General features: G+C 37.5%; 1 protein-coding gene across 2 annotated transcripts; it reads left to right on the forward strand.

Moving 5' to 3' along the window:
- The first annotated feature begins 684 nt into the window (after positions 1-684).
- tesk1b (testis associated actin remodelling kinase 1b) lies at positions 685-24400 on the forward strand. 2 transcript variants are annotated; one of them, XM_073859939.1, is made up of 11 exons: positions 685-840; positions 1257-1780; positions 8285-8406; positions 11058-11106; positions 13262-13408; positions 13540-13622; positions 18749-18839; positions 19043-19126; positions 21225-21311; positions 21417-21522; positions 22976-24400. In XM_073859939.1, exons 2-11 carry the CDS (start codon positions 1583-1585, stop codon positions 24064-24066), a joined length of 2058 nt encoding a protein of 685 aa, XP_073716040.1. In that variant the 5' UTR covers positions 685-840; positions 1257-1582; the 3' UTR covers positions 24067-24400. The 2 variants fall into 2 exon arrangements, with proteins under 2 accessions (XP_073716040.1, XP_073716041.1); XM_073859940.1 differs by having other exon boundaries at positions 703-840; positions 1501-1780.
- The last annotated feature ends 76 nt before the right edge of the window (positions 24401-24476 follow it).

Below are 24476 nucleotides of genomic sequence, written 5' to 3' on the forward strand. Positions count from 1 at the left end.
CAGAAGCAATATAATGAGTTCCGTGCACTCAATCGTGATTAATTTCTTCAACAAGCCAGATGCGTGCTTGATTTAAAGTGATATAAAAATACATTACGTTCAGCTATAAAATTGTGAATAATTGCAGCATCGGTGTAAATTACCATTGATGTCTGCCATTGTTTCACGAATGTTATTTTTTCCACCACTTGGTGTCACGCAGTTGATAAACATAAAATAATTGACTGGCGTTCAATACTGTCGTCAGTACAAAGACAGTTTGAAAGTTCATAAATAACGCATCAGTGACAGCCTTGGTTAATAATTCATTCATCATAAATTGGATAGCATGTGTTAAGCCTCGTTTCTCATGTTTCTCACAGCACCGTAGGGCAGTTTCTGGCGTCCCCAAAAAAAGAAATACTTCAATGTTGCGCAGAAAACGTTATAATCTCAGGTATGTGAGTAGTGAGAAGTTGAGCTACGCCAGTCATGATGTGTTTTCGACGGCCTCTTTGGCCTCAGGAGCTGTCAGTGACCAGCAAAAACATACGGATATAAACCCCCGACTTCAAACAAAGCACAACAAAAGCTCATAAACTCTTCTGTCAATCCAACAGATTGATTGAGCACGCGGCGCGCCCCTGCAGGTGAGAGCTGCTGCCGCTGCTGTATGTGGACCCGCCCAGGGGAGTCGCGTCCAATCAGAAATCAAACTCACTCTGCGCACATTTCCTGCGATTACACACACAGACACCAGTGGGGGCTCCCCGTTCACTCGTTTTTAAAATGACACACGAGGAAAACTGACTGGACCGTCCGAGAATTTCAGTTTATTTACAACGGGACGACATCTGGAAGGTGATTTTAAACGTATTTTTAAGTTGATACCTGTAGAGCAGCGCAGCGTAGGTAAATCGGACTGCTTAACGAAATTGCCGCGAAATTATGACAGGAATTGTTACAAGGCTACTCTAGACACTTAATGGTAGCTAATTTGCAAGTATACAAACACTTCGTAAGGTATTCGTGGTTTTAGAAAAGTCGCTTGAGCTCGGGTAGCCTCACTTTTCTATGTATAATTTATTATACGCAGTCAGGCTGTAGCGGAAGATGCCGCGCGCCGCTTTACACTATCATTTACATCTGACAAGTCCAACTTTACTACAGGATGTTCTTTGCTATAATGGCTAACAAATACGTACTTGGCAGATAGTAAGCGAACGATTTAAATATACGTTTCATTTACAGCGATTATTTATTCCTTTTTTCAACAGGAATGTGACGCGTTACTGAAAATGAGGCCAGACTTCAGCATGTAGGAAGCGACGCGCGCACGAAACCTGGAGATCGGTGCAACATCGCTTACAGATTTTAGGAGAGGGTGTTTGCTGAGCCAGGCTGACATATACAGCCGCATTCAGTACATGACGGAGTTCAAAAAGCCGCACTTAACGGGACCGGGCGGGAATTGCGTGTCGCATTTCTTAACTTGGACCGCTCTTTTTTCTTGTCAAACAGGGACCTTGAAACTGCATGTCAGTGTTACGTGAGTGTCGGAGATATGTAAACGCGCACTCTGGGATTTAGAGTGCGCGAGCTAATGTCATTCGGGACCATTATGGACAACGATGACCTGGACCCGGAGGATTCCAATATTGCCATGCACGGGATTCACGTAGCGTACCGGGCCAGGCCCTCATCTTACCGGGCACTGCGCAGCGCCGTGTCCAGTCTGGCACGAATTGATGACTTTATTTGCGAGAAGATCGGCTCAGGTTTCTTTTCGGAGGTGTTCAAGGTAAATATCTTTTATATGCAATTTGTTTGGTGATGCTTTCAAGTATTACATTTTAAAGAAACATTACAGCATCATTCTGGTTATGTTGCGTTAATAACTGACTTTGGACTTTTAACCATTTTGCCACTTCAAGTTTACTTTATGATTGTACAGTGATGATATGAATCTTTTAATATAACTTTTTAAATCAGATAGATAGATACTTTATTTATCCCAGTACACATGATGAGATAAGCCAACTGCTATAGCACAGGGGTCATGACCTGTGTAAGGACAGTAGGTCTGTGTTGATGTGAAAGTGGATACCCGTTGACAAGGTACGCAGGTGTGCTGGAAACCCTACTCCTGGGTTTCTGACAGGCAGAGAAAAGAGAGACCTAATTGGTCACCCTAAAGTTCACCCTATCTGTCACTTTACTGACCACACACTAAATATGACAATAACTTCCTACCAATTAGGCTACTGGCTGCATTGGTGAATGTCACTGCTGATAAGGTCAATATAAATGCAAATCGGATGTAGCTGGTATTCGCGTTGGAGGATGTAAATATGTCATTTATAAAGCTGTCATGAAATAAATGCGTTGGGGTGACACATCCAAACAAATGCCTCATTGACTTAACCATATAGTTACATCAATGGCCAACAATAATACTGTTAGGCAATCTCACTGTGTCTGTACTTGTCATGACAGATCCTTCAGGTGCTGTTTTTAGAGTCTATAGTCTGTGTCAACAGTAAGGGGTTGACTGAAGAAACTGTTTTTGATAATTTTTGTCAAATTGTTTTTCCGCGTCCCAAAAGACATCAGGACTTGCCTGCATCTGTTCGGTTATTGGCTTGGTCATATATCCCTAGTCATAACCATTACATTTTGCTCACCTTTTCATTCCTCTCTATTTATTTCTGACTATTTTGATAATATTACAAGAATTGATACAAGATGAGGGGTATTATTTTGTTTTTGGTTTGATGCTCATCTCTTTGGGCTTAGCAGGCAAGTCACATTTTAATATGTGCAGACACAAAGTAGCTTTACTAGATACTGACTGAGATGGACAGCCAGAATGAAGTCTTTACTTTTTCTCAATGTCTTGACTCAGCATGCATCATTTATTGTAGTATTGAAGTTCTGACAAATTCCTTGTTGCACTTAAAATTTGTAATGCAATGAGAATTGCTTTAATAAAAAAAAACTTCACAAACATTTTAATGTGCAACATTTTCCTAGATGTGGTTTTACTTGTTTGATCTAATGCAGTGAGATTCATGCAGTGCTGATGGAATATTGAGTAAGTATCCAAATACTTTTTGTGGACACGAATTCCATGTGTGCAAAAAATCCTTTTTGCACTTAAATGTTTAAGTTTAAACCACTTGACTTAATAAAGTTTTAAATCTTTTTACTATTTAGAAGTTGCTTTAAATGATAAAAAATAAAGTTGTAATCAACTTATTAATTTATACCAACTCCTTACTAGTCAAGAAAGTTGAAATGACTTGTTTAAGTAAAACTTAAACATTTAAGTGCAACAAGGAATTTTTGCACACATGGATTTCGTGGCCGCATAAAGTATTTGGATACTTAATAAGTTTTCCATCGGTACTGCATGAATCTTATTGCAAACAAGTAAAAGCACATCTAGGATAACATTGCACATTAACATGTTTGTGAGGTTTTAATTTAAAGCATTCGCATTGTGTGACATTTATATGTTTGTGGACACTGTTATACAGGGCAACTTACAATGCATATAAGAGAAACATTTATTAATACAGTACTGCAAGTGTTTCTGTTTCTTTGGAGCTAATGCAATGTTCAGCTAGTGAAGATACAGGAAGGATACTGTAATAGATGCACTGCAGATATATCATTGTAAATGAAAAAAAAAAACTGTGAAGGCCTTCTGTTGGATGTGTTATATGATTAATGCGATGAAAAACATCTGCTCTGCAAGGGCACCTGCATTGAAATGGATTCATACACCAGCTGCTTTAAATTAACCGCAAAGAGGCCGAGAAGATAAAAAACAAGTGCACACAATTTCAGCCTGGATTTGTCTGTCTGTGACAAATAAAAAAAATCATAAAAGATTCTTAAAATCTAATGTCGTAGTTTAACCGGCAGGCAATTACTGAGCACAACTTTAAAATGTTTCCTCAGATTATATTCTGACAGAGTTTGTATACTACCTACCTACACTCAGAAAAAGGTACAAAAGTTGAGTGGTCACTAGGGTGGTACCTTTTAAAAAAATCCTAATATGTACCATTTTGGTACAGATATGTACCTATTAGGTAATAATATGCTTATAATGTACATAATGTACCACCCCAGTGACTATTTTTGTACTTTCTTGTACCTTTTTTGATGAAAAATACAGTTTAAAGGAGGAACTTTTGTCAAATTGTCATCATGGATTTTTTATGCATTGTATAGTTTGATAGTATAGCAAAAGAATATGGAAGGAAATAAGTTAAGTGTGCATACTGATATAGTTTAGAAAAGTATCCCTATATATACACTAGGTCAGTTAGCGGATCAAAGGTTGTGGGTTTAATTTCTAGTGAACACACATGCTGATAAAATGTTTATCTTTAAATGCCCTGTAAGTTGCTTTGTATAAGGGCATCTGCCAAATGAGTAAATGTAAGTGACCGTTTACTAATGGACTTTTTCTTGTGAATGGTATTTGTGTGGTTTTACATTTGAGCGTTGTGTTGAGGTCACTGTATCAAGTGTGTTCATTATGTGTTTTGACAATGAGTCTGTTGACTGCACACTGCTGTACATTTGACAAAGGAGGAGTGATGTCATGTAACGCATCTTAAATTCCACAATTAGACAAGCTGCTCATAGATGAGATCTTGTTCCTTCCTGGGTGTCACATATTTTAAAAATGTACAACGGTCCATTAAATATAGATTTGGGGGGTGTAGTGAAATGTATTTTATTGCTATAAAAAGTACATTGTGGCTTTTCTGGATAATAAGGTTTGAGTGGGAGGGGATTTTTGAAATGATCATTAAAGGGGGATTCTGATTGGTCGAACAAGGTTTCAAACAATTTGCAAGCTAGTTTTGACATGATTCTGAAAGCCTGAATTTACAACACAACGTCCCCCTTTAGTCTTTTCTTTCTCTCTCTCTCTCTCTCACTCTCTCTCTCTCTCTCTCTCTCTCTCTCTCTTTCTCTCTCTCTCTATTCTTGTGCCTCAGTAGTGTCTCTTACTAGTCAGGGCATGCATGAATGTCATCGCCATTGCTGCGACAAAGCTCCTGCATGTTTGTTTGAGTTTGCGTACGTTTTAAATATCAGGGCCGTCTGAAAATTTCAGCTCAACTTGTGAATGCATGTCGGTAAAATTGTACCTGCTTTTTTGCTGATGTGTGTTAGTGATTTGGTTAAAGATTTTGTCCAAGTTGTATGTTTTGATGAAAGTGTCTGCTTTTCTATTACCGATGTAACCCTGAGCAAGCCCTCAAACATCAGGTTGCTCCAGGCAAAGGTATTGTCCCCATAGTACATAAAGTCACTTTAGGTAAAATTTGTCTGCCAAATGCCACATAATAACCAAGCTAAACTAGGTTTCAATGCAAGTTTTGATAAATGAGGTGAGGATAAAGTATGAGGGAGTGCTCATGATAAGGCACATTACATAAACAATGCTAAGCTGTGAAGAAGGACGATGATTTATGTGTCTAAGAGCGTTTAAGGGCCTGTTAAGTGCTTCATTTGGACTGGGTCTGTACGGCAGTGCTGTAATGTGCGAGTGTTTGGTAATGATGCTCTGTTAAGAGCTGTATCAGTATATCAGACTGCCAGTCTTAACAGCAATATGAGAACTATGCTGATAGAAATGAGATTGGTCATACACACCCATATTTTTCACTGCTGTCTATCATGCATCTTGTGCTGAGAACCCCAAACAATGTTGCGTTTACTCATTTGGCAGATGCTTTTTATTCATAGCGACTTACAAAAAGTAGGAAACATCCTAGGGATTTGGTGATAAATGGCAATATATAATAAAGACCTTGGTATCGTGTACATGCATATTGTCTTGTGTATTAAAACAGTATGTGATGTCGGAGCCAATGGTGTAGTGGGCAGTGCTCAAACATATGGTGCAGACGCACATTTGGTGACCCAGGTTTGAATCACAGCTCGAGGGCCTTTGCCAGTCTTGTACCCCTCTCTCCACCCTGTAATTTCATGTTCTCTCCTAAAAATACTGTATCAAATAAAGGCAATAATGGCAGAAAAAAAACAGCGTGCGATGGAAATAGAAACCAAAGACGCAGTGTACCACTGTGTAGCATGCACGCTGGCTGGAAAGCTTACGTCTGAACTTAGTGTACATTACTGGCAGAGCTTCTGTTGTAAAGAAAGAGGGAACATGCCGATATAGACAGTAATGTCTCATCCTGTATCCAGTGGGTAAAAATATATATATTTATCAAAAGCCAATATACTGCCCAAAAAGTGAGCCAATAATAGAAGTGCTAATACAGAGTTACTGTTTTTCAAAATTTTGAAACGAGAAAAAGAGAGAGATCGCCAGGGAATACACATACTGAAAATAGATGTTTAGATGGAATGCACTATAAGTCGCTTTAGATAAAAGCATCTGCCTACATATAAATGTAAACGTAAAGTAAATGGGTGTAGGGCCATCAAAGTTGTGGCCTGGATAGTGCATGTAGTATGCATGCATATACAATCACCTAAAGAATTATTAGGAACACCTGTTCAAATTCTAATTAATGCAATGATGAAATGGTGTGGGGGATATTTTCTTGGCACACTTTAAGCACCTTAGTGCCAATTGGGCATCGTTTAAATGCCACCGCCTACCTGAGCATTGTTTCTGACCATGTCCATCCCTTTATGACCATCATGTACCCATCCTCTGATGGTTACTTCCAGCAGGATAATGCACCATGTCACAAAGCTCGAATCATTTCAAATTGGTTTCTTGAACGTGACAATGAGTTCACTGTACTAAAATGGCCCCCACAATCACCAGATCTCAACTCAATAGAGCATCTTTGGGATGTGGTGGAACAGGAGCTTCGTGCCCTGGATGTACATCCCACAAATCTCCATCAACTGAGATGCTATTCTATTAATATGGGTCAATATTTCTAAAGAATGCTTTCAGCACCTTGTTAAATCAATGCCACATAGAATTAAGGCAGTTCTGAAGGCAAAAGGGGGTCAAACACAGTATAAGTATGGTGTTCCTAATAATCCTTTAGGTGAGTGTAGATGTAGTGCATATGCTGACACATACTCATTACACAGTGGCATTGACATTAAACCCAAGTTTAGATCCTGTCTCAACAAAGAATCAGCTTATCGCAGCAAGTTTTTCAGGACACAAGTATGGCGCTCTTTCTTTTCCTACTTTTATTTAATGACCATAAATATCTTTCCATCACAGGAAGCTGAAATAATTAAACGTGTGTGTGTGTGTGTGTGTGTTTAAGGCGTCGTCTTTACCCGGCCCTAAGAATGTACTGCACCTCAGCAGCACAGTTTACCTTTAATAATTGTGTGTGTGTGAGTACTCACACTTTCCTTTACTCATGCAGGGCTGGAGTTATATCAGACCACTTATGGATTTTTATATTTCCTGCTGCTATTAATCTACATTAGACATTTAACAGGAGATAATGGTGCTCATTGTTATCCTGATATTTTAGCTTGATTACTTTATGGCTGCAGGCAAGAACAGACAGACCGCACAGGTTTATGGGTCATAATGCTTTGCAGGCTTGATCAGTTAGTTAATCACGGATAGGTCTTTGCTTGGCTAGATTGTCATATTGATTTTGAGTTTAATCTGATTCAGAGATAATTAATACTCTTATTGATCTAATGGGATGCAAATCTGACCTGTGTCTGTTCTTAAGTGAAACTGGGCTGTTTTATTTCAGATTTTTGTGCGGAAATATTTTTATCATCAGGGCATGTGTTCAGGCAAGCAAACTTCTGAGTGAGTCAACATCTTAAATTCTCTGTGAAGGCACATAATTTCTGCCTCATGAATCAAACTGAATGGCATTTTTCTTTATCAAAATATAACGTTACTCAGTTATCATGTATTTATTTATAAAGGTTTCATGGCAACTTCTGCAACAATCCGCCTTAGGCTAAGGACTACGTTTAGATTAGGTTAGAATGATGAAGGCCCGCAAGAGTAAATGTCAACGTACACACAAACACACACACACACACACACACACACACAGACTTGCACACATTGTTGCATAAGGTTATAATTGTGCTCATGGGAAGGGGACACTTGGTTTATTTAATGTATGATTGGGGCCTACTGATAGATACACACACAGTCTACATGTCAACATGACAACCAGACAGCTTAAGTAGGTAGCGCGTACGTGCATGTGTGTGTAGAGAGAGAGAGAGACAGACCAGGGCCTGGGATGGACTTGTAAAGTGTCTGTGACACCAGTGTTTTTCTCTTTCTCTGAAGGTAAAGCATCGTGTTACAGGGCAGGTGATGGCGCTGAAGATGAACACCAATGCCAGTAACAGGGCCAACATGCTGAAGGAGGTACAGCTGATGAACCGCCTCAGACATCCCAACATACTCAGGTCTGCCGCACCCACATCTGGATCCTCATACAAAACCTAGAATAGAAACTACATTGAATGTTTCTATCCATCATCAAAAAACTCAAGAAATAAAAAAGTTACTTATTAAAAGCTGAACAGCACTGAATAACTGAAGATGTTAGGGTGTTTTTTGCAATTTCAGAATTAGTCCGACTCTACTTTAGCCATGTTATTGAAAATGCCTCACTTACATTGGATTCTGCATCTGTCAGGTCATTTCCAAGTAGCCTTTTTATATAGTAGCTGTTTTATATTCCAAAACTGAATTGAGTAAATCAGCATTTTATTTCTGAATTCAAATGAAAAAGTGGTAACACTTTACAATAAGGTTCATTAGTTAACATTAGTTAATGTATTAACCAGTCTCGCGTTGCCAGACCTTCAATACTGAAGGTCTGGTGTTTTCGCTACTTTTTCCAATCACAGTTTGTTTCGTCTAGCTTCACGTTTCGGACTCCCCACAATAACGAGCCGGTGTCATGAGCAATTCGGTCCCCCCTGGCAATATAGTCTCCCCTAGGACCCCGATTGGTACCGAGCACTAATGCCTGTTCAAAAATTTGTCATTGTGATATCTCGTCTGCGTTAGCGGACTAGCAAGCTAATTATGTTGTACAAAATAGAAGATATAATTTTTTTTTAATCAAAGGTAACAAAAATATAATATAATAAACTAATATTCATGTTGCAGACACGTCAGTACTTTTGTGTCATCATCTGCTTTACAAAAGCAATACTTTTTTTGTAAATTATTAACATACCTTACAAAATGTGTTTTTTTAAATAGTAAAAGTGTAGTAATCATGGCTTATAAATTATAATTTTAATGTGTGATTCAGCTATGTAGTAATTGTGTTTTGTATAAGTAATTTATTAACTTTACACAGTACAAAAGTGGAAAAGGGTACAGTATAATAATCTAAATAATAAAATGACACAAGCAATGTGTAGATCTCCCACCTATAGACTAATTTATATACTACTATATGAAACATATCATTTAAAAGACATCAATTGTAAATTTAACAACTTTCTAACTACATAAATCATAACGTGATTTTGTAAGAATTGTAATAAGGCGCTAAGAAAACTACCCATGAGGGGGGACTACCCGAATTGCCAGGGGGGACCGAATTGCTCATGACACCGGCTGGCAACAAGTCAGTTATTGAAATAACCAGCCGCAACCGAATAGCATCTAAATAAACAACATTACTCACCATAGAATAACGTTGTTGTGCACTTCATCAACAGCCACATCAATGTGACGCTCCCGTTAAACGTCTGTTTGAAGCATATCTCTTCACTTTGTAACACCTACAAGCAGTTCAGGAGAACCAAACTTTTTGACTCCACTAACTGCCTCAAGCAAAACTCTTGGACGTCTTTTAGAGTCTATGCCCCGAATTTTTTGCATATGTTTAGCTGATCATGATAACTGGTCATTGTTATTCACGTGAACACGACTGATTCTCTTCCTCAATGGAACTTCAGAGCTTTGTTTTCCAGGGACCGAAACTAATCGCGACACTCACATCTCCTGGAAATCCTTTTTTTTTCAACCAATCAAAGACGACTTTAACATTCTCACAGGGTTTCCAGAAAAGTGTACGAAAAACATCAGAAGTTTAGCCAACAGTCTGTGGGTGTGATGCCCGAGGCTGAGACTATGTATTAACTAACATGAACAAACCATGAGCAATACATTTGTTACAGTGTTTATTCATCTTAAGTTAATATAAATAAAGCTGTTCATTGTTTGTTCATGTTAGTTCACAGTGCATTAACATTAACATGATTTTAATAAAGTATTAGTAATTGTTGAAATTAACATTAACAAATATTAATAAACGCTGTATAAATGCGGTTCATTATTAGCTCATGTTAACTAATGTAGTTAACTAATTAACCTTATTGTAAAGTGTTACCGAAAAAGTTTTTTCATTATTTTTCCATCGTCTCTGAAATAGAACAGTTTTGTGGGTTCAGTAACAGTTAATTTAAATGATAGTCTTTGCTGTTGGGCAATAAACACAGCTTTGTATTACAGCATTAATATTGATGTCATAGCATGACAGCTGTTGTCTCTAGCCTGCCACCATACTGTAACTGCAGCCACTGTTTATATAAAGTAAAATATTTAATTGAAAGCTGGAGGGCTAGACATTTGACTCGGAAAATACAAAAGTCAGATATATATTACTAACCATGAAATCAGAATTTATCCTAGATAAATCCCCACATAAATGCAGAAGGTGGGTTAATTTATATGTGCTGGTACAAGAAGTCTAAAACTTTTGTTTGTTTTACCTGCACCAGCTTGTGTGGTCTTCTGTCTATGTGTGTGTGTAATGGAGAGGGAGGCTTATTGTTTGTTGTTTGTTAAAGTATTATTGACATTACGTTTAGTTGGCTCTATTTTAACCAGACACAATCATGCTAATAAAGTACTTTAAAAACGGAAACTGAACTTTGAGAGAGTGAGATATGTATGCATACTTAAGATGTGTATTGCCTTCAGAATGCAGGTTTTACATCTCACATTCTTGAGACGGGCCACTCTTGAAGAAACTTGTTGGTGCCTTTTCCTGTTTTAATGTTTTTCAACACTCTTGCCCTGTGTGTTACAGGTTTGTGGGAGTGTGTGTACATGAGGGACACCTCCATGCTCTCACAGAGGTAAGATGAATGAGAGTTGAACTACACAACGTTGATATACATTTATATTCTGACATTATCAAGAATTAAAACCTGCACAATATTCATTTTAATGACCAGTTCTTATACTTTCCTGATACGTTCATATAAGTCATTACCATAGACTGCAAAAAATATGGACGTAGTGTCTAGGGGTGTCACAATTCTCCAAATCCTGGATTCGATAACATTTGCGATTCTAAGATCACGATTCAATACGATTCTTGATTTTTACATTTTTCCTTTAAAAGACAAAAAAAATGCTATGCCATTATTATTTATTATTATTATTATTATTATTATTATTATAGTTTCACATTAACGTCCACATTGCATGCTTTTTCTCGCATGAGGGTTTGTGGGCTTCACTTTTCGCGAGAGATCTTGTACTTGTAGAAAGAGGATTCCTTCTTGCACGCGCATGGACTTAAAGGATAATTTTGTTATTTAACACTTTGAGTCTCATTTCTGGTTTGTTTTGGATGAACTACAGTGATGGACACTAAAATTTTGACAATGGGTCGTGTCTTGACTTTTTGACTCGTTTAGAAGCGTCTCTTGACTGCTTCAGAATGGAAGTCAATGGCCATGCACAAACATGTCATTAATACAACACTTAACGTTCATTTTCAAAACTGTGCTACTCACCGATTGGTTTGTGGTGTTCGTTGATGAATAAAAACAAGTAGTGTAGCGAAATACAGTTTCTGTCTTGTTTTATTTGTCATTTTGTAAATTTTGTAAAATTCCATTCTATTTGATAACATTTTTGTGCGTGGCCCTTGGCTTTCATTCTGGAGCAGTCGGGGGACGCTTCTGAACGAGTCAAGGGGTCAATAGACGACCCATTGTCAGGGTTTCGTGGTCCATCGCTGTGGTTTATCCGGAACGGACCAGAAGTGAGACTCAAAGTGTTGAATACCGGAATTATCCTTTAATACCAAGCCGACCGGACGTGACATGGCGGCGTCGCAGCATCGAAGATCCCATTTTTTTTAATTCGAAGATCGAGGTTGTGATTTAATTTCGATCAATTTTGATTTCAAATCGAAATCGTGACACCCTTAGGTCCATGACGTCACCCATAGGTTTGTGAAGAGCTTTTTTTGAAGCCAATAGTTGGCAGAGCCTGTAGTCGCCATCTTGGCAGCGTGTCACCTTGCATCACTCACGGATAACTGAAAATGGGTAAGGAGGCGGGACATGGGTATAGCTAAGGTTTCTGGTTGACGGTAGTGAAAGCTGTGGCAGTTCACCCATCACCCAAGTGGCCACACCCTTAATTATGCAGAACTTTAAAAAAAAATTTTACAAAAAAAATGTACGCCCTTCACAGTTGTCATATAGGGAAAATTAGCTATATAGACCTGTATAGAAATGTATTTATGCTTTAAAGTTAACTCTTTCCCCGCATTAATGAGTTATCTCGTCAATCCGCAATACCGCTATTATCCACCAGGTTCCGCAACTTATAAAACCCGGAAGAATCGCCCTAGGGCAAACAGCTGTATGTCCGTCTAAGTTTTGAGGATCGCTCTGAATCTGATCTCTATTAAAAGTCTTTTACAAAAATGGAATTATCTCGGCTTTTTGCTTAAAATTTTGTGTTTTTGAAGAAACCTACCCATATTTGATAGGTGATAAAAAGAGAACTGATGAAGGTAGGATGAAACAGTTTTTTTTAAAAGCAGAGGGTCTGTTCTTTCATTTAATATATTGTATGTAAATATATTTAAAGAAGAGAATTTTCTGGGAGGCATTAAACTTTTGTGAAAATCATGAAAAATGCTGGCGGGGAGAGAGGTAACGTGGGGGGGGGGTCTTCTCTATCGGCCAGTGGATAAAGTGCGGTTTTGGTCACTTCCTTGTTGGCTTATGATAGAGATCGTAAGGTTGCCCTTGGTCTACCTTTCATGTGAAGTTACTATACTAGCATTTGTCCCGGTAGAGTAAGACGGACTGTCCCACATCTGAATTTCTATAGAAAGCATCATATACTTTTTATTGACCAGTTTGCCTGAACCACTGAGGACAGGGCTAGCTCATATTTTTCCAGTTACGTTTGGTGTCGTAAGTGGCACAGAAGTTAAAACAATTTTATGTGCCCTTCTAAAGAAATGTTTGTTTTGTATTGTAGTACATTAACGGTGGTAACCTGGAGCAGCTGTTAAACAGTGATGTGTTCCTCTCATGGTCTGTGAGAATAAGCCTCAGTCTGGACATAGCCAGAGGACTACAGTACCTCCACAGCAAAGGCATATTTCATCGAGACCTCACGTCAAAGGTTCACATACACAGAATAGATGTTTTATATGTACAGTAAATTCATGTTACAGATTTCACACAACATGGTCATGTTTGACTGTAGTGACACACGTGCTAAAAGTCAATCTCTCTGAACATGTTTTTGTGTAGAACTGTCTGGTGCGCTGGGAGAACGGACATTGCAGTTGCGTGGTGGCGGACTTTGGCCTGGCGGAGAAAATTCCTGATCACAGGTCAGTAAATTGCATGTCCATAACTCAAGATAAGATTAGATACACCGCACCCCTCCAGAGAAACAGAGAGGTTACCAAAGGCTGATGGATGGTCTTCCATCTTCCAATAAAGCACTAGTATTATTACAGGGGAGAGTAAATGATTAAATCTATATTATTTAGTCAGCACATCTTTAGGTTTGTCCAGCCTAGTCATGTTCTGTTGATGTTTCGGTAGGTGTGTACACCAAGCTAGGGAAATTGATGTGTGAATGAAATTGATTTTACATTTCCCTATGCTTAAGATATGATACTGACATTTACCAAGATGATCTCTGGTTATATACCATGTAGAGCACTTTCAATATGAATATGGGTGTTTTGTTGGTGCAAAAAAAAACTATATTATTAATTTAATTCTTGTTTTATGTATCATTTGATGTAAGTTAATGCAGTTACACCTTACAATAAGGTTGTATTTGTTAACATTAGTAAATGCATAAGTTAACATGAACTAACAATGAACAATAAAGTTTATAAAGGATTTATTAATCTTTGTTAAAGGTGCACAACTTTTAGAAGGATGTCTTGACAGAAATACAATATGATAAACATAACTATATTGTCAGTGGTGTATAAAGACCTTACAAAATGAACTTTATTGTTTTATTTACCTTAGAATGAGTTTTTATCTTGATACCGTCACCATTTTAATGTATATTATTCTAATTTGATCAAATTTTATTGTGTTCAAACTGTTAAAGGTGCAGTGTGTACTTTTTAGCGGCATCTAGTGGTGAGGTTGCATATTGCAACCAACGGCTTAATCCACTGCTCACCCCTCGCTTTTGAAACACATAGAAAAGCTACGGTAGCCGCCACCGGACAAACATGTCATCGTCGGAGACAACTTAGTAAAAAAATCTAAGTCTGTTAAGGGCTTCTGTAGAAAAATGGCGACTTCCATGTAAGGGGACCCTCGGTGTATGTAGATAAATAGGTCTCGTTCTAAGGTAATAAACACATAACGGTTCATTATGAAAGGTCTTTATACACCCTGATAATATAGTTTTGTATATTATTTTGCATTGCGGTCAAGAAATCCTTCTAAAAATTACACACTGCACCTTTAAAAAAAGTTTTATTTTCAACAATTCAAGTTTGTACTGTCAGGTTGCTTTTTAAACATTTGATTTAACTTAAATTTAAAATAAAAATGTAATTTCATTATTTTTTGCGAAGATAAATAACAAACTATGTTTGCAGTTACATATAAACAAGGTCCTAGTCATGTATATTTACTAAAACCAAGTGTAACACAAAAATCTTGTTCTGTTGTGTTACTTTTGACCTACCTGTGTGTTACTTTCGTGCCTGCTGTCAGGGTCAAAAGTAACAATGCGCTACCTATGTTCAAAGTGAAATTATACTGAAGTCGTTTTACATTTGTTCAAAATTTCACCTGGTATTGATATATCACACTTGTGAGTTATTGACCACAGCAAAATATATATCTCTGTCTAAAACATTCTTTTAAAATGACGTTTTTCTGAAAAACTGTACTTTCGCCCCTGCTCTCCACTACACCCCCAAATTACAGGTGTGACATGGCATGGCAATCTTCATATATCATTAGTTATTATGACAAGGGCCCTAAATTTTATACATTTCACAATAGTTCATAGATACACTGCATTTGTCAAGTAATGTGTATATTTGTTCACTACATCATCATAATAAAACCACTATCCTGTCATGTTATGAAAATATACGATATTGGTAGTATTACCAATTTTCAGATTTGTTTAAACTTGAGGGAAACTGACTTTATACATGTAATAAAAAAGACCTTTGGCCAAGTTGGTTAAAAGTCATTGCGAAAATGCCTAGAAACGTGACGTAAGTTCTGAGGAAAGATCTACAATCATTTGTTTGTACATGACACATGGACTTAAATTCTGTTCTCTTATATTAAAATCTTTATTAAGGCCTATTAGCACCAGTTCAACTCTTGAAAAGGTGAGCAAAGGCGTTTTATAAGCTCAGTATATTAAAAACAAGTAAGCTTTATGCTGAGCCTGATCAAAATGTGTTGCTGTACATCCCTTGATTTAGACATTTGAGAAATATTTGATATAGATATGTGGCTGGCAATATATGACTAAAGCATGTAAATGATAAAATCCCCGGTTTAAAATACACTTCTCAGTGTAAGGATGGTAAAAGATTTGTTTTGTAGGTAAAGATACAACCCTGTCAATGACCCTTTCCAGTGTATCACATTGATTTCGGAGATCTTTTATAAACTATAGCCCTATTCGGACGGGATGAGTTTTAAATGGGGACCTCTGAGAAAATCGTGCTTTTCAGAGGTCCTCTGTGTTTTTAATCCCGTCCGAATCGGCCATGTCTGTGTTTTTCTCTGACGACCTCCGTAAAAATTCCAGAGCAATTTACCTACTGTTTTTCCGCCGAACTCAGAGGTCCTCTGAGAAATTTAATCCCGTCTGGATGCAAATGTCTGTGTTTGCCCACGATATCTTTTGAAAACACGGTTCATTTCGTGTTTTGGCCAACGTGATCTGCCGTAAGGTCTTACTAATGCGCGTATATTGTATTTCCTGAGTCCCATTCATTCAGATATGCATGTTTTTTCGCATTCGGCAAAATAAAGTAATTAAATCAAGACAAGCTGAATATCATACACTGTTAAGACTAAACACTGTAATATCATTAACGTTATAAGCAACTCCGTTCAAAGTTGTTCAACTCCGGAATGGTAATGTTAATTAATAAAGATATAAAATTTTATTAATCATTATTTCTTCATTTCTTTGTGTTTGTTATAAGCAGACAGTTATATAAAACACGTAGGCTAACGTAACTTTAGTAGGATTTGTATATTTTATTTTGATTTGTTAAAATTAAATTAATAAATTACATGTTGTCATAATTTTACATTTAAAGCAAAATATTTAACATTACAAACACGCGTATCCAGAGCACGTGCTCTTCTGCAAAGCCCAAATGCATGAAACAGACACTCCCATCTCTGGAATAGCCTGCATCATTTTAATCCCGTCCGAATCAGTACATAAAATCACAGACGTCCTGGGGGACATGCTGAAACTCAAACGTCGTTTGGAAAACTAATCCCGTCCGAATAGTGCTTATGCAAAAGGGCCTGAACTACATATCCTGTAAATACAAGTCAACCCTTCTCCTACATGCTGCCTCAGCACAAACATTACATAATAGGACGGCACATAAGTATAACACATTACATAAACCCAAACTGTGTGTGAGCGAGATGTAAGTGCTCTGTTTCTGCGTAAGAGGTTGTGTGATGTCAGTGTTTCCGTCTTTATACTGTAACCCTTGTGTTTATTTTAATGGTGACATTTCGAGTGTGTGTGAAGCAGTTAGAGAGGCATTGTAGACAATAAGCTCTATTTTAAACGATGTCGGTATTTGTTTTAACATCAGATAACGTGTTTGCACAAGCCTTGTATTTACATCTATAACCGTGAAGTTGGTATTTGTAGGGGACACGTAGCTGACTGCTAAATTAGGGCTATTCAGAAAACTCTCCTAATAAGGACAAAGTATTTCATCTGCTTGCTCCTGTAGATTTCCTCAGTCTGAGTAACCCTCAATGTCCACATTCTCAAATGGTGTTTACACTGCAGGGTATTACTCCATGTATCTCTCTTCTCTCATCTCTACGCTGTCTATTTATTCCCAGTGTTCAGACCCAGACCAAAATTAAACTAAGGAAGTATGTCTCAGCAGGCTATTAGTTTGCCAGGCTATATTTAAGAAGTGTTTTGTCGTTTTTTATATACACACACACACACACACACACACTGACCTTGGAAGCTATATTAGTGAGGATCTCATGGTGGTTTTCATATTAAAGAGACACTCCACTTTTTATTTGAAAATAGGCTCATTTTTCAGCTTCCCTAGAGATAAACATTTAATTTTTACCGTTTTGGAGTCAATTCAGCCGATCTCCGGGTCTGGCGCTACCACTTTTAGCATAGCTTAGCACAATCAATAGGCTTTATGCCCAGCTGCACTACTTCCTGAACTTCAGCCAGCTCCTTGTTTCCTGTCTGCCATTATTGGACAAACTGATTAATCCAGGTGTGCCTGACCTCAGTAGTCACAACAACAATAATCAGACACACCTGGATTAATCAGTTTGTCCAATAATGGCAGACAGGAAACAAGGAGCTGGCTGAAGTTCAGGAAGTAGTGCAGCTGGGCATAAAGCCTATTGAATCTGATTAGACCATTTGCATCGCACAAAAAAATAACTAAAGAGATTCTGTATTTTTCCTATTTAAAACTTGACTCTTCTGTAGTTACATTGTGTACTTAGACCGACCATTTGCGATATGGCTAGGAACTAGACTCTCATTTTGGCATAATAATGAGTGACTTTGCTGCTGTAACATGGCTGCAGCAGGCGTAGTGATATTACCCACTGCACTGCCCGAAAATAGTTCCCTTGGTTACTTTCAATAGCAGGGGACTATTTTCAGGCACTTTCAGGTAATATCATTGCTTTTTTAGATGTTAATGATCTAGTCATATTTAATGAATTATGCTAAGCTATGCTAAAGGTGGTACCGCCAGACCTGGAGATCAGCTGAATGGATTCCAAAAAGGTAAAAGTCAAATGTTTGACTCTAGGGAAAAAAAGTGTAGTGTCCCTTTAAGATAATGATATTTACCGTATAATAATTCCAAACCTAACACTTGACCGAAACCTGTTGACCGTATTAGAACAACACCAAATCATGATTTATTTTTGTGGGGGTGGCACAATGTGGCACAAAGTGGGTAGCACTGTTGCTTCAAAGCAAGAAGGGTCAAGTCCCGGCCAGGTCAGGTGGTTTTTCTGTGTGGAGCATTTTCTGCCTTTGTCAGTGTGGGTTTACTCCGGGTACTTGGTTTCTCCTACAGGCCAAAAAACATTTAATATAGAATAGCGTTAAGAATAAACAAACAAACAAGTACTAAGGACCAAATTATAGCAAAACCAGCAAACACACACATACACTCACACAGGGTAAATGAGTATTCATCTTAAAATATGATTTAAAGGTTCACCTAAAGTAAATGGCTGTCTTTTTCAGTGACGGAACCGACAAGGAGACCTTGGCTGTCGTGGGCTCTCCTTACTGGATGGCTCCAGAAGTGCTGAGAGGAGAACATTACAATGAAAAGGTAGGACACTGGGATTGATTACTCGCAAACAAGTCCTTGTATATGACTGTTTCACCTAGATTACTTATCAGAGTACTGCTATGTAATAATGTCTGATGGAAAGTCTGTGGCACTATTTGGTTGGATGGAGAATATCAGAACTGTTGTGTATGTTGTTAATTATAGATTTTGTTGGAGACTTTAAGAACGATTTTCTTTTAAAGGTGGATGTATTTGCATATGGTATAATTCTCTGCGAGATCATTGGCCGGATACAGGCGGATCCTGACTTCCTGCCACGGACTGAGGTGAAACACAGGAAATGTAGTACCTTAAAGCTACTGTATATACAGCCACAGAAGAGACCATTTCAATGGTCCCTTTCAGTTTTTCTAGATTTACTATTTGAAGAGTTCGGTTCCAAAACACAATAAATTCATTTTGACTAATTTGGGTAAAAAATTTCTATACCAAGAAAGTGACAAGATGAAAACCACTATTTGCTGTTACAAATTTTCACATAGCATCTTTAGGTTATAATAACATTTAAAATTCAAATCTATAATTTGTTTTTTAAAGATTTATTATAATAACTGATTATTTTTTTTCCACAAAATGCAATAAATCCATGACGGTTTTTTTTCAAAATGCTATAAATCTATTGAATCAATATATAAATGTGCATTCATCTTTGCCATGTTATATTCATTTAGTTGACTAGTGACATACACTGATTAAAAAAAACACATTAATGTCATTAATTAAAACACTTACTTTGTCATATTAAGAACACAGTCATTGCTGCTGTCAACGTTGGGATGTCGTCGCTGAACTTTCGAAAGCGATCAGCTGTAAAATGTTTTGGTCCTGCTTGATTTTCGTTGACTTAGAGTAAAATACTGTTAAGTTTTTCATAAGATCCCCTGAGGTCAATGTGTTAGCATGACTGAAGCTTGATGCTGTTGTGTGAGAACAAGCAACAGACGGGATGTTTTCTTCACCCAAGTGCCTCTCACGTAAATTATTAGATGTTGATGGCTTATGTTTCTTCCCCATCACAGAAAACCACCACAGGTTTATTAATGGCAACAAAAGTAGTATTTTGTTTTTGTTTGTATGTTGATCACGAAGTACAAAGTAGATGAGGAAAACTAGGATTCTGTGTGTATTTAAAGCGCTGCCATTATTGTTTACAATGCGTGGAATGGTGCGCTGTGATTTTGTTGAGCGGATTTATTGCATTCTGCAGAAAAGGAGGACTGGCGTTTGTTGCGGTTTGGAAAAAAGGGAGAAAAGATGACAGAATAACATGGTGGATATCGGATTTGCATAAAATTAAGAATTTACTTTTTAATACTGACCAGACACAATACTGCTTTCAGGGATAACAATATTTTTTTAAATGCCGTCTATCGCATTTTGGAAACAAACTCTTCATTTATAGGTATGTGTTTAAGTAAAATTATAATTTTTGTTCATTCTGTCAACTACCGACAACAAGTTTAACATTTTTAATAATTGCAGCTACTATGATTTTACCAAAACGAAGTTATGTATTTCAGCTATTTTAATATAGTCAAATATATATATTAAAATATATATATTAAAATAGCTGAAATACATAACTTCGTTTTGGTAAAATCATAGTAGCTGCAATTATTAAAAATGTAAAACTTGTTTTCATTGAATGTAAAAAATTTTCATTGAAGTACCCCCTTCTTTCTTGTGCTTACTATCATTTTCCACAGAATTAAAGCAATCTCATGCTAAATTTTTGAAAAATTTAATAATTATCTGATTAGTCGACTAATGATTTGGATAGTCGGTGACTAGTCGACTATTAAAATAGTCGTTAGTTGCAGCCCTACTGTTGGGTGACTTTATGTTACTCCCTAGGTCGCTTTTGTTGAAATTTAACAGACACTTGACTGAAGTGGTCACAATTAATCTAAAAATGATGATTTAAAGTCAAAACTGGAGTGGTCTCTTAATTATTTCCGGGGCTGTATATATGTACAGTGTATATACATGCGTACACAAATCCAATACTAGTAAATAGTATGTAATACGCATGCTGATATTCACATTTGCCTTAAAATTATATTTATAAAGATATTCTTTTTCTACATTTTTATTTGTGTGATTTACAGTTTTCTTCTTAAAATAATGCTGCAAAATGTAAAGAACATTTTGTGAAAATGTAACCTTAATATCTTTAATACTAAGTGAGTAAGGCCATGTCAAAGAATTAAATTAAAAGGAATGAAGTCAAACATTGATGCTCCTGATCTCATTATCAGAATGAGACTTCACCGTGGTTTTCACAGACAGGGTCACATATTTCTAAAGATTGAATTTATGCAATTAAAGTGATTACTGACGTTTATGATGTCGGTGTGGATGCAGGACTTTGGTCTGGATGTGGAGGCTTTTCAGCAGATGGTTGCAGACTGTCCTCCTCATTTCTTTAACTTCACTGTCATCTGCTGCAGCGTAAGACCTTAAACAAACACGCGTCCATAATACATTCTACACATCTCACCTGCTGACACTCACAGGCATTTTCCCTTTTTTCTGTTTCGTCATTGTCTGTCTCAGATGAATCCAGACAGCCGGCCCTCGTTCACAGAGGTAGTGTCAGAGCTGGAGAAGAGAGTGACTGATGGAGAGCAGAGTCAATGTCTACAAGAGCCTAATGTACAGGGTGAGTCAGCAAATACACACTGCAGGGGAAATGTGTTGCCAAAGGCTGAGTCTCTCTCCCTTTCTCTCCCTCTCATTCTCACATACACACTCTAATTTACTTTTGCTTTATTGGCAAGAACTGATTGTGATTTTTTTTGCCAAAGCATTTGTGTACAAAGTTTAAACATACTGGCAAAATAATGAATAAAATAATTAATTATTAATTCATTAATTTAAAAATTATTTATTCTATAAAATTATTATAGTACTTAATACTTTTTTAAGCATATGTTTATTTGGGGTGATGATAGAAGGAGTCTAGGTGTTACCTGTGTTGTAGAGTTGTCAGAAATAAAAAAATTTACTTCCACATGTGAGATCTTAAAATCCCACTGTGGGGAAAATCATGTTTTTATAGATATGTGAAATACACCTAATGGGAAAATGGGAAAACACCACCATTTTTCAATATTTACTATGCTCTTACCTCAACTTGGATGAATTAATACATACCTCTTTTTTCTCAATGCGTGCACCTAAATCGTTGTACAGCGCGTCCATTTAGCCTAGCCCCATTCATTCCTTAGGATCCATACAGGGATACATTTAGAAGCCACCAAACACTTCTGGCAATATTACTCGTGTAACTACTCACGTAACAGCCTTTAAATAAGGAAAACATGAAAGTGTTTGGTGGCTTCTGAATTCGTCTCTGTTTGGATCCTAAGGAATGAATGGGGCTAGGCTAAATGCTAACATTCACGACACGCTGTGCAAATATTAAGTGCACGCATTGAAAAAAGAAAGGCATGTATTAATTTGTCCAAGTTGAGGGAAAAACAGCAAAATATTGAAAAACTGTGGTGTTTTCCTTTAAATGAAAAGATTCTTGACTACAGGGAGACTTTAAAGGGATAGTTCACCCAAAATGTAAATTCTGTCATTATTTATTTACCCTAAGGTTGTTACAGACCTGTATAAATGTCTTTGTTCTGCTGAACACAAAGAAAGATATTTGTAATCATGCAGAAAACAGGAGCACAATTGACTTCCAAAGTAGGAAAAACAAATATTATGGAAGTCAATGGCTCTCAAAAGGTTTTTTACAAGATCTTCATTTGTGTTCAGCAGAACAAAGAGTTTTATACAGGTATGTAACAACCTGCGGGTGAGAAATAATGACAGAATTTACATTTTGGGTCAACTCGGCAAACCATTTCATTAGAGAAAAATATCTTAAGAATGAACATAAAAATGTTTATTTTCTCGAAAGCGACCATGTACATATTAACTTCTGTCCAAAAATATTTATACATATTTATGTGGTAAGAACCATGTCAACAAATATCTTCCTTTTGTCACATAAATAAAAATTTCTAAATTATATAAATAATGCTTAATAAATAATATTAAAGTGGCTACAACAGTTTTGATTTAAACTCTGAGCCAAGTGTTTTTTTTTTCTGTTGCAGACCTGTTGCCTCCGAGCCCGTCGTCGATAAACATTCTCAGTCGAAAGCCTTCTCTTGACATTCCTGCTGACCCACGTCTCTGCCGAAGCAAGTCGGATATGCTTCCCCCTCCAGCCAACCTCCTGAGCCATGCCACACCTACCCGAGTCAACCCCTTCTCTCAGCGTCTGGACCTCAACGGCGGCCGCATCAAGCTCTTCGATACCCCGAGCAAGTCTGTCATTTCCCTCACCTTTGCTCTCCCCCCGCCCCTGGATCCATGCAGCCCCACGTCAAATAATAAGCCCCCGCCCCATTTCCATAAACGCAGCCAATCACTGCCCTGCACGACAGAAGAAATCCAATCTCTGCGGAGCAGCGCCGAAAATGCTAAGTGGAAGAACAATCAAAGTGTTATAGACTTAGATGTTTTGAAACTTAAAAACGAACTTGCAAATTTAGCCACTGGCAGTATGTTGGACTTGGGGATGGACAGTGTATTGACCATGAGTAACGAGAGTATTTTTGACTCGCCTATTACTACGGAACTACCTGATACACCCAGTGAGGACATTAGGCATTCATACCCCGAGCAGGAAAATGATAAAATCACAAGTCGCGATGCTGTAGCCGATGACTCTGGTCTCCCATTAGATCTCGAGTTGATGTCTGTAAACAGAATAGAGGAAAGCTTCGAGGAGCCTATGGACTGCACTAGCTCTCCTGATACACTAGATGGTGGTGTTTCTACATCACCCAAATCTTTTTCCAGTGGCTGGAACTCCCCCGTCTCCAACGGTCCACGCTCGTTACCACCATTACTAGACACGGACAATAACAATGGCAACATTCCAATAAGTCGACCCCTGGCATGGGGAAACAGCTCTAATGGTGCCACGACCCCTCTTACACCATCAGAACCCGACGAGGTTATATCCTGTCCGGGATGCTGCCTAGCAGGGATGAGTTTTCGCTCCATTTGCACACGTGGACCTCGACAGAATCCCTACAAGAACCTAAACGGCGACACGTCGGCGAAAAGACTCCTGTGCAAATCTTTGCCACCCTCACCCACAGAGCCGAACATTGCTTTGCCTGGCACAAAGACATGAAGCTGCTATAAATGCATGAGTTGCATGCTAAATAAATAAATATGTATAGGTGAAGCACTACCTTTCAAATGAATGCTGTTGCTTAATTTGTTCAAGCTGAAAAACAGAAAATTGCAACTATATTTGATTGATTGATTGATTGTTCTAAGTGGGTGTGATCCAATGAAAATGTCTAAACTTGAACATTTCCATAGGTTTAATGCCTTTGATGTAATAAAAGACATATTTATGTCAATATTTTTGTTATTTGAAAGTTTATGAAAATACTTTGAGAATGGAGAAAATAGTGAGATGGATTATTTTATTAATGACATTAAAAATGACATTAAACCAATCTGTTTTGTTGTCATTGCTACTGTGTTCACTAGAGGGTGTAAATCTCTTTTTTTAGCCCCCTCCTCTGGTTTTGG

Source organism: Misgurnus anguillicaudatus, chromosome 21 (genome assembly GCF_027580225.2).
Source record: "Misgurnus anguillicaudatus chromosome 21, ASM2758022v2, whole genome shotgun sequence".
Classification (NCBI taxonomy): domain Eukaryota; kingdom Metazoa; phylum Chordata; class Actinopteri; order Cypriniformes; family Cobitidae; genus Misgurnus; species Misgurnus anguillicaudatus.

Bases quoted from the DNA above. Each gene is read 5' to 3' on its own strand.
- tesk1b (XM_073859939.1), top strand. From the start codon at position 1,583: ATGTCATTCGGGACCATTATGGACAACGATGACCTGGACCCGGAGGAT. The intron at 13,409-13,539 runs GTTCACATACAC...GTTTTTGTGTAG, and splicing joins ATCGAGACCTCACGTCAAAG to AACTGTCTGGTGCGCTGGGA. The intron at 13,623-18,748 runs GTCAGTAAATTG...TGTCTTTTTCAG, and splicing joins GAGAAAATTCCTGATCACAG to TGACGGAACCGACAAGGAGA.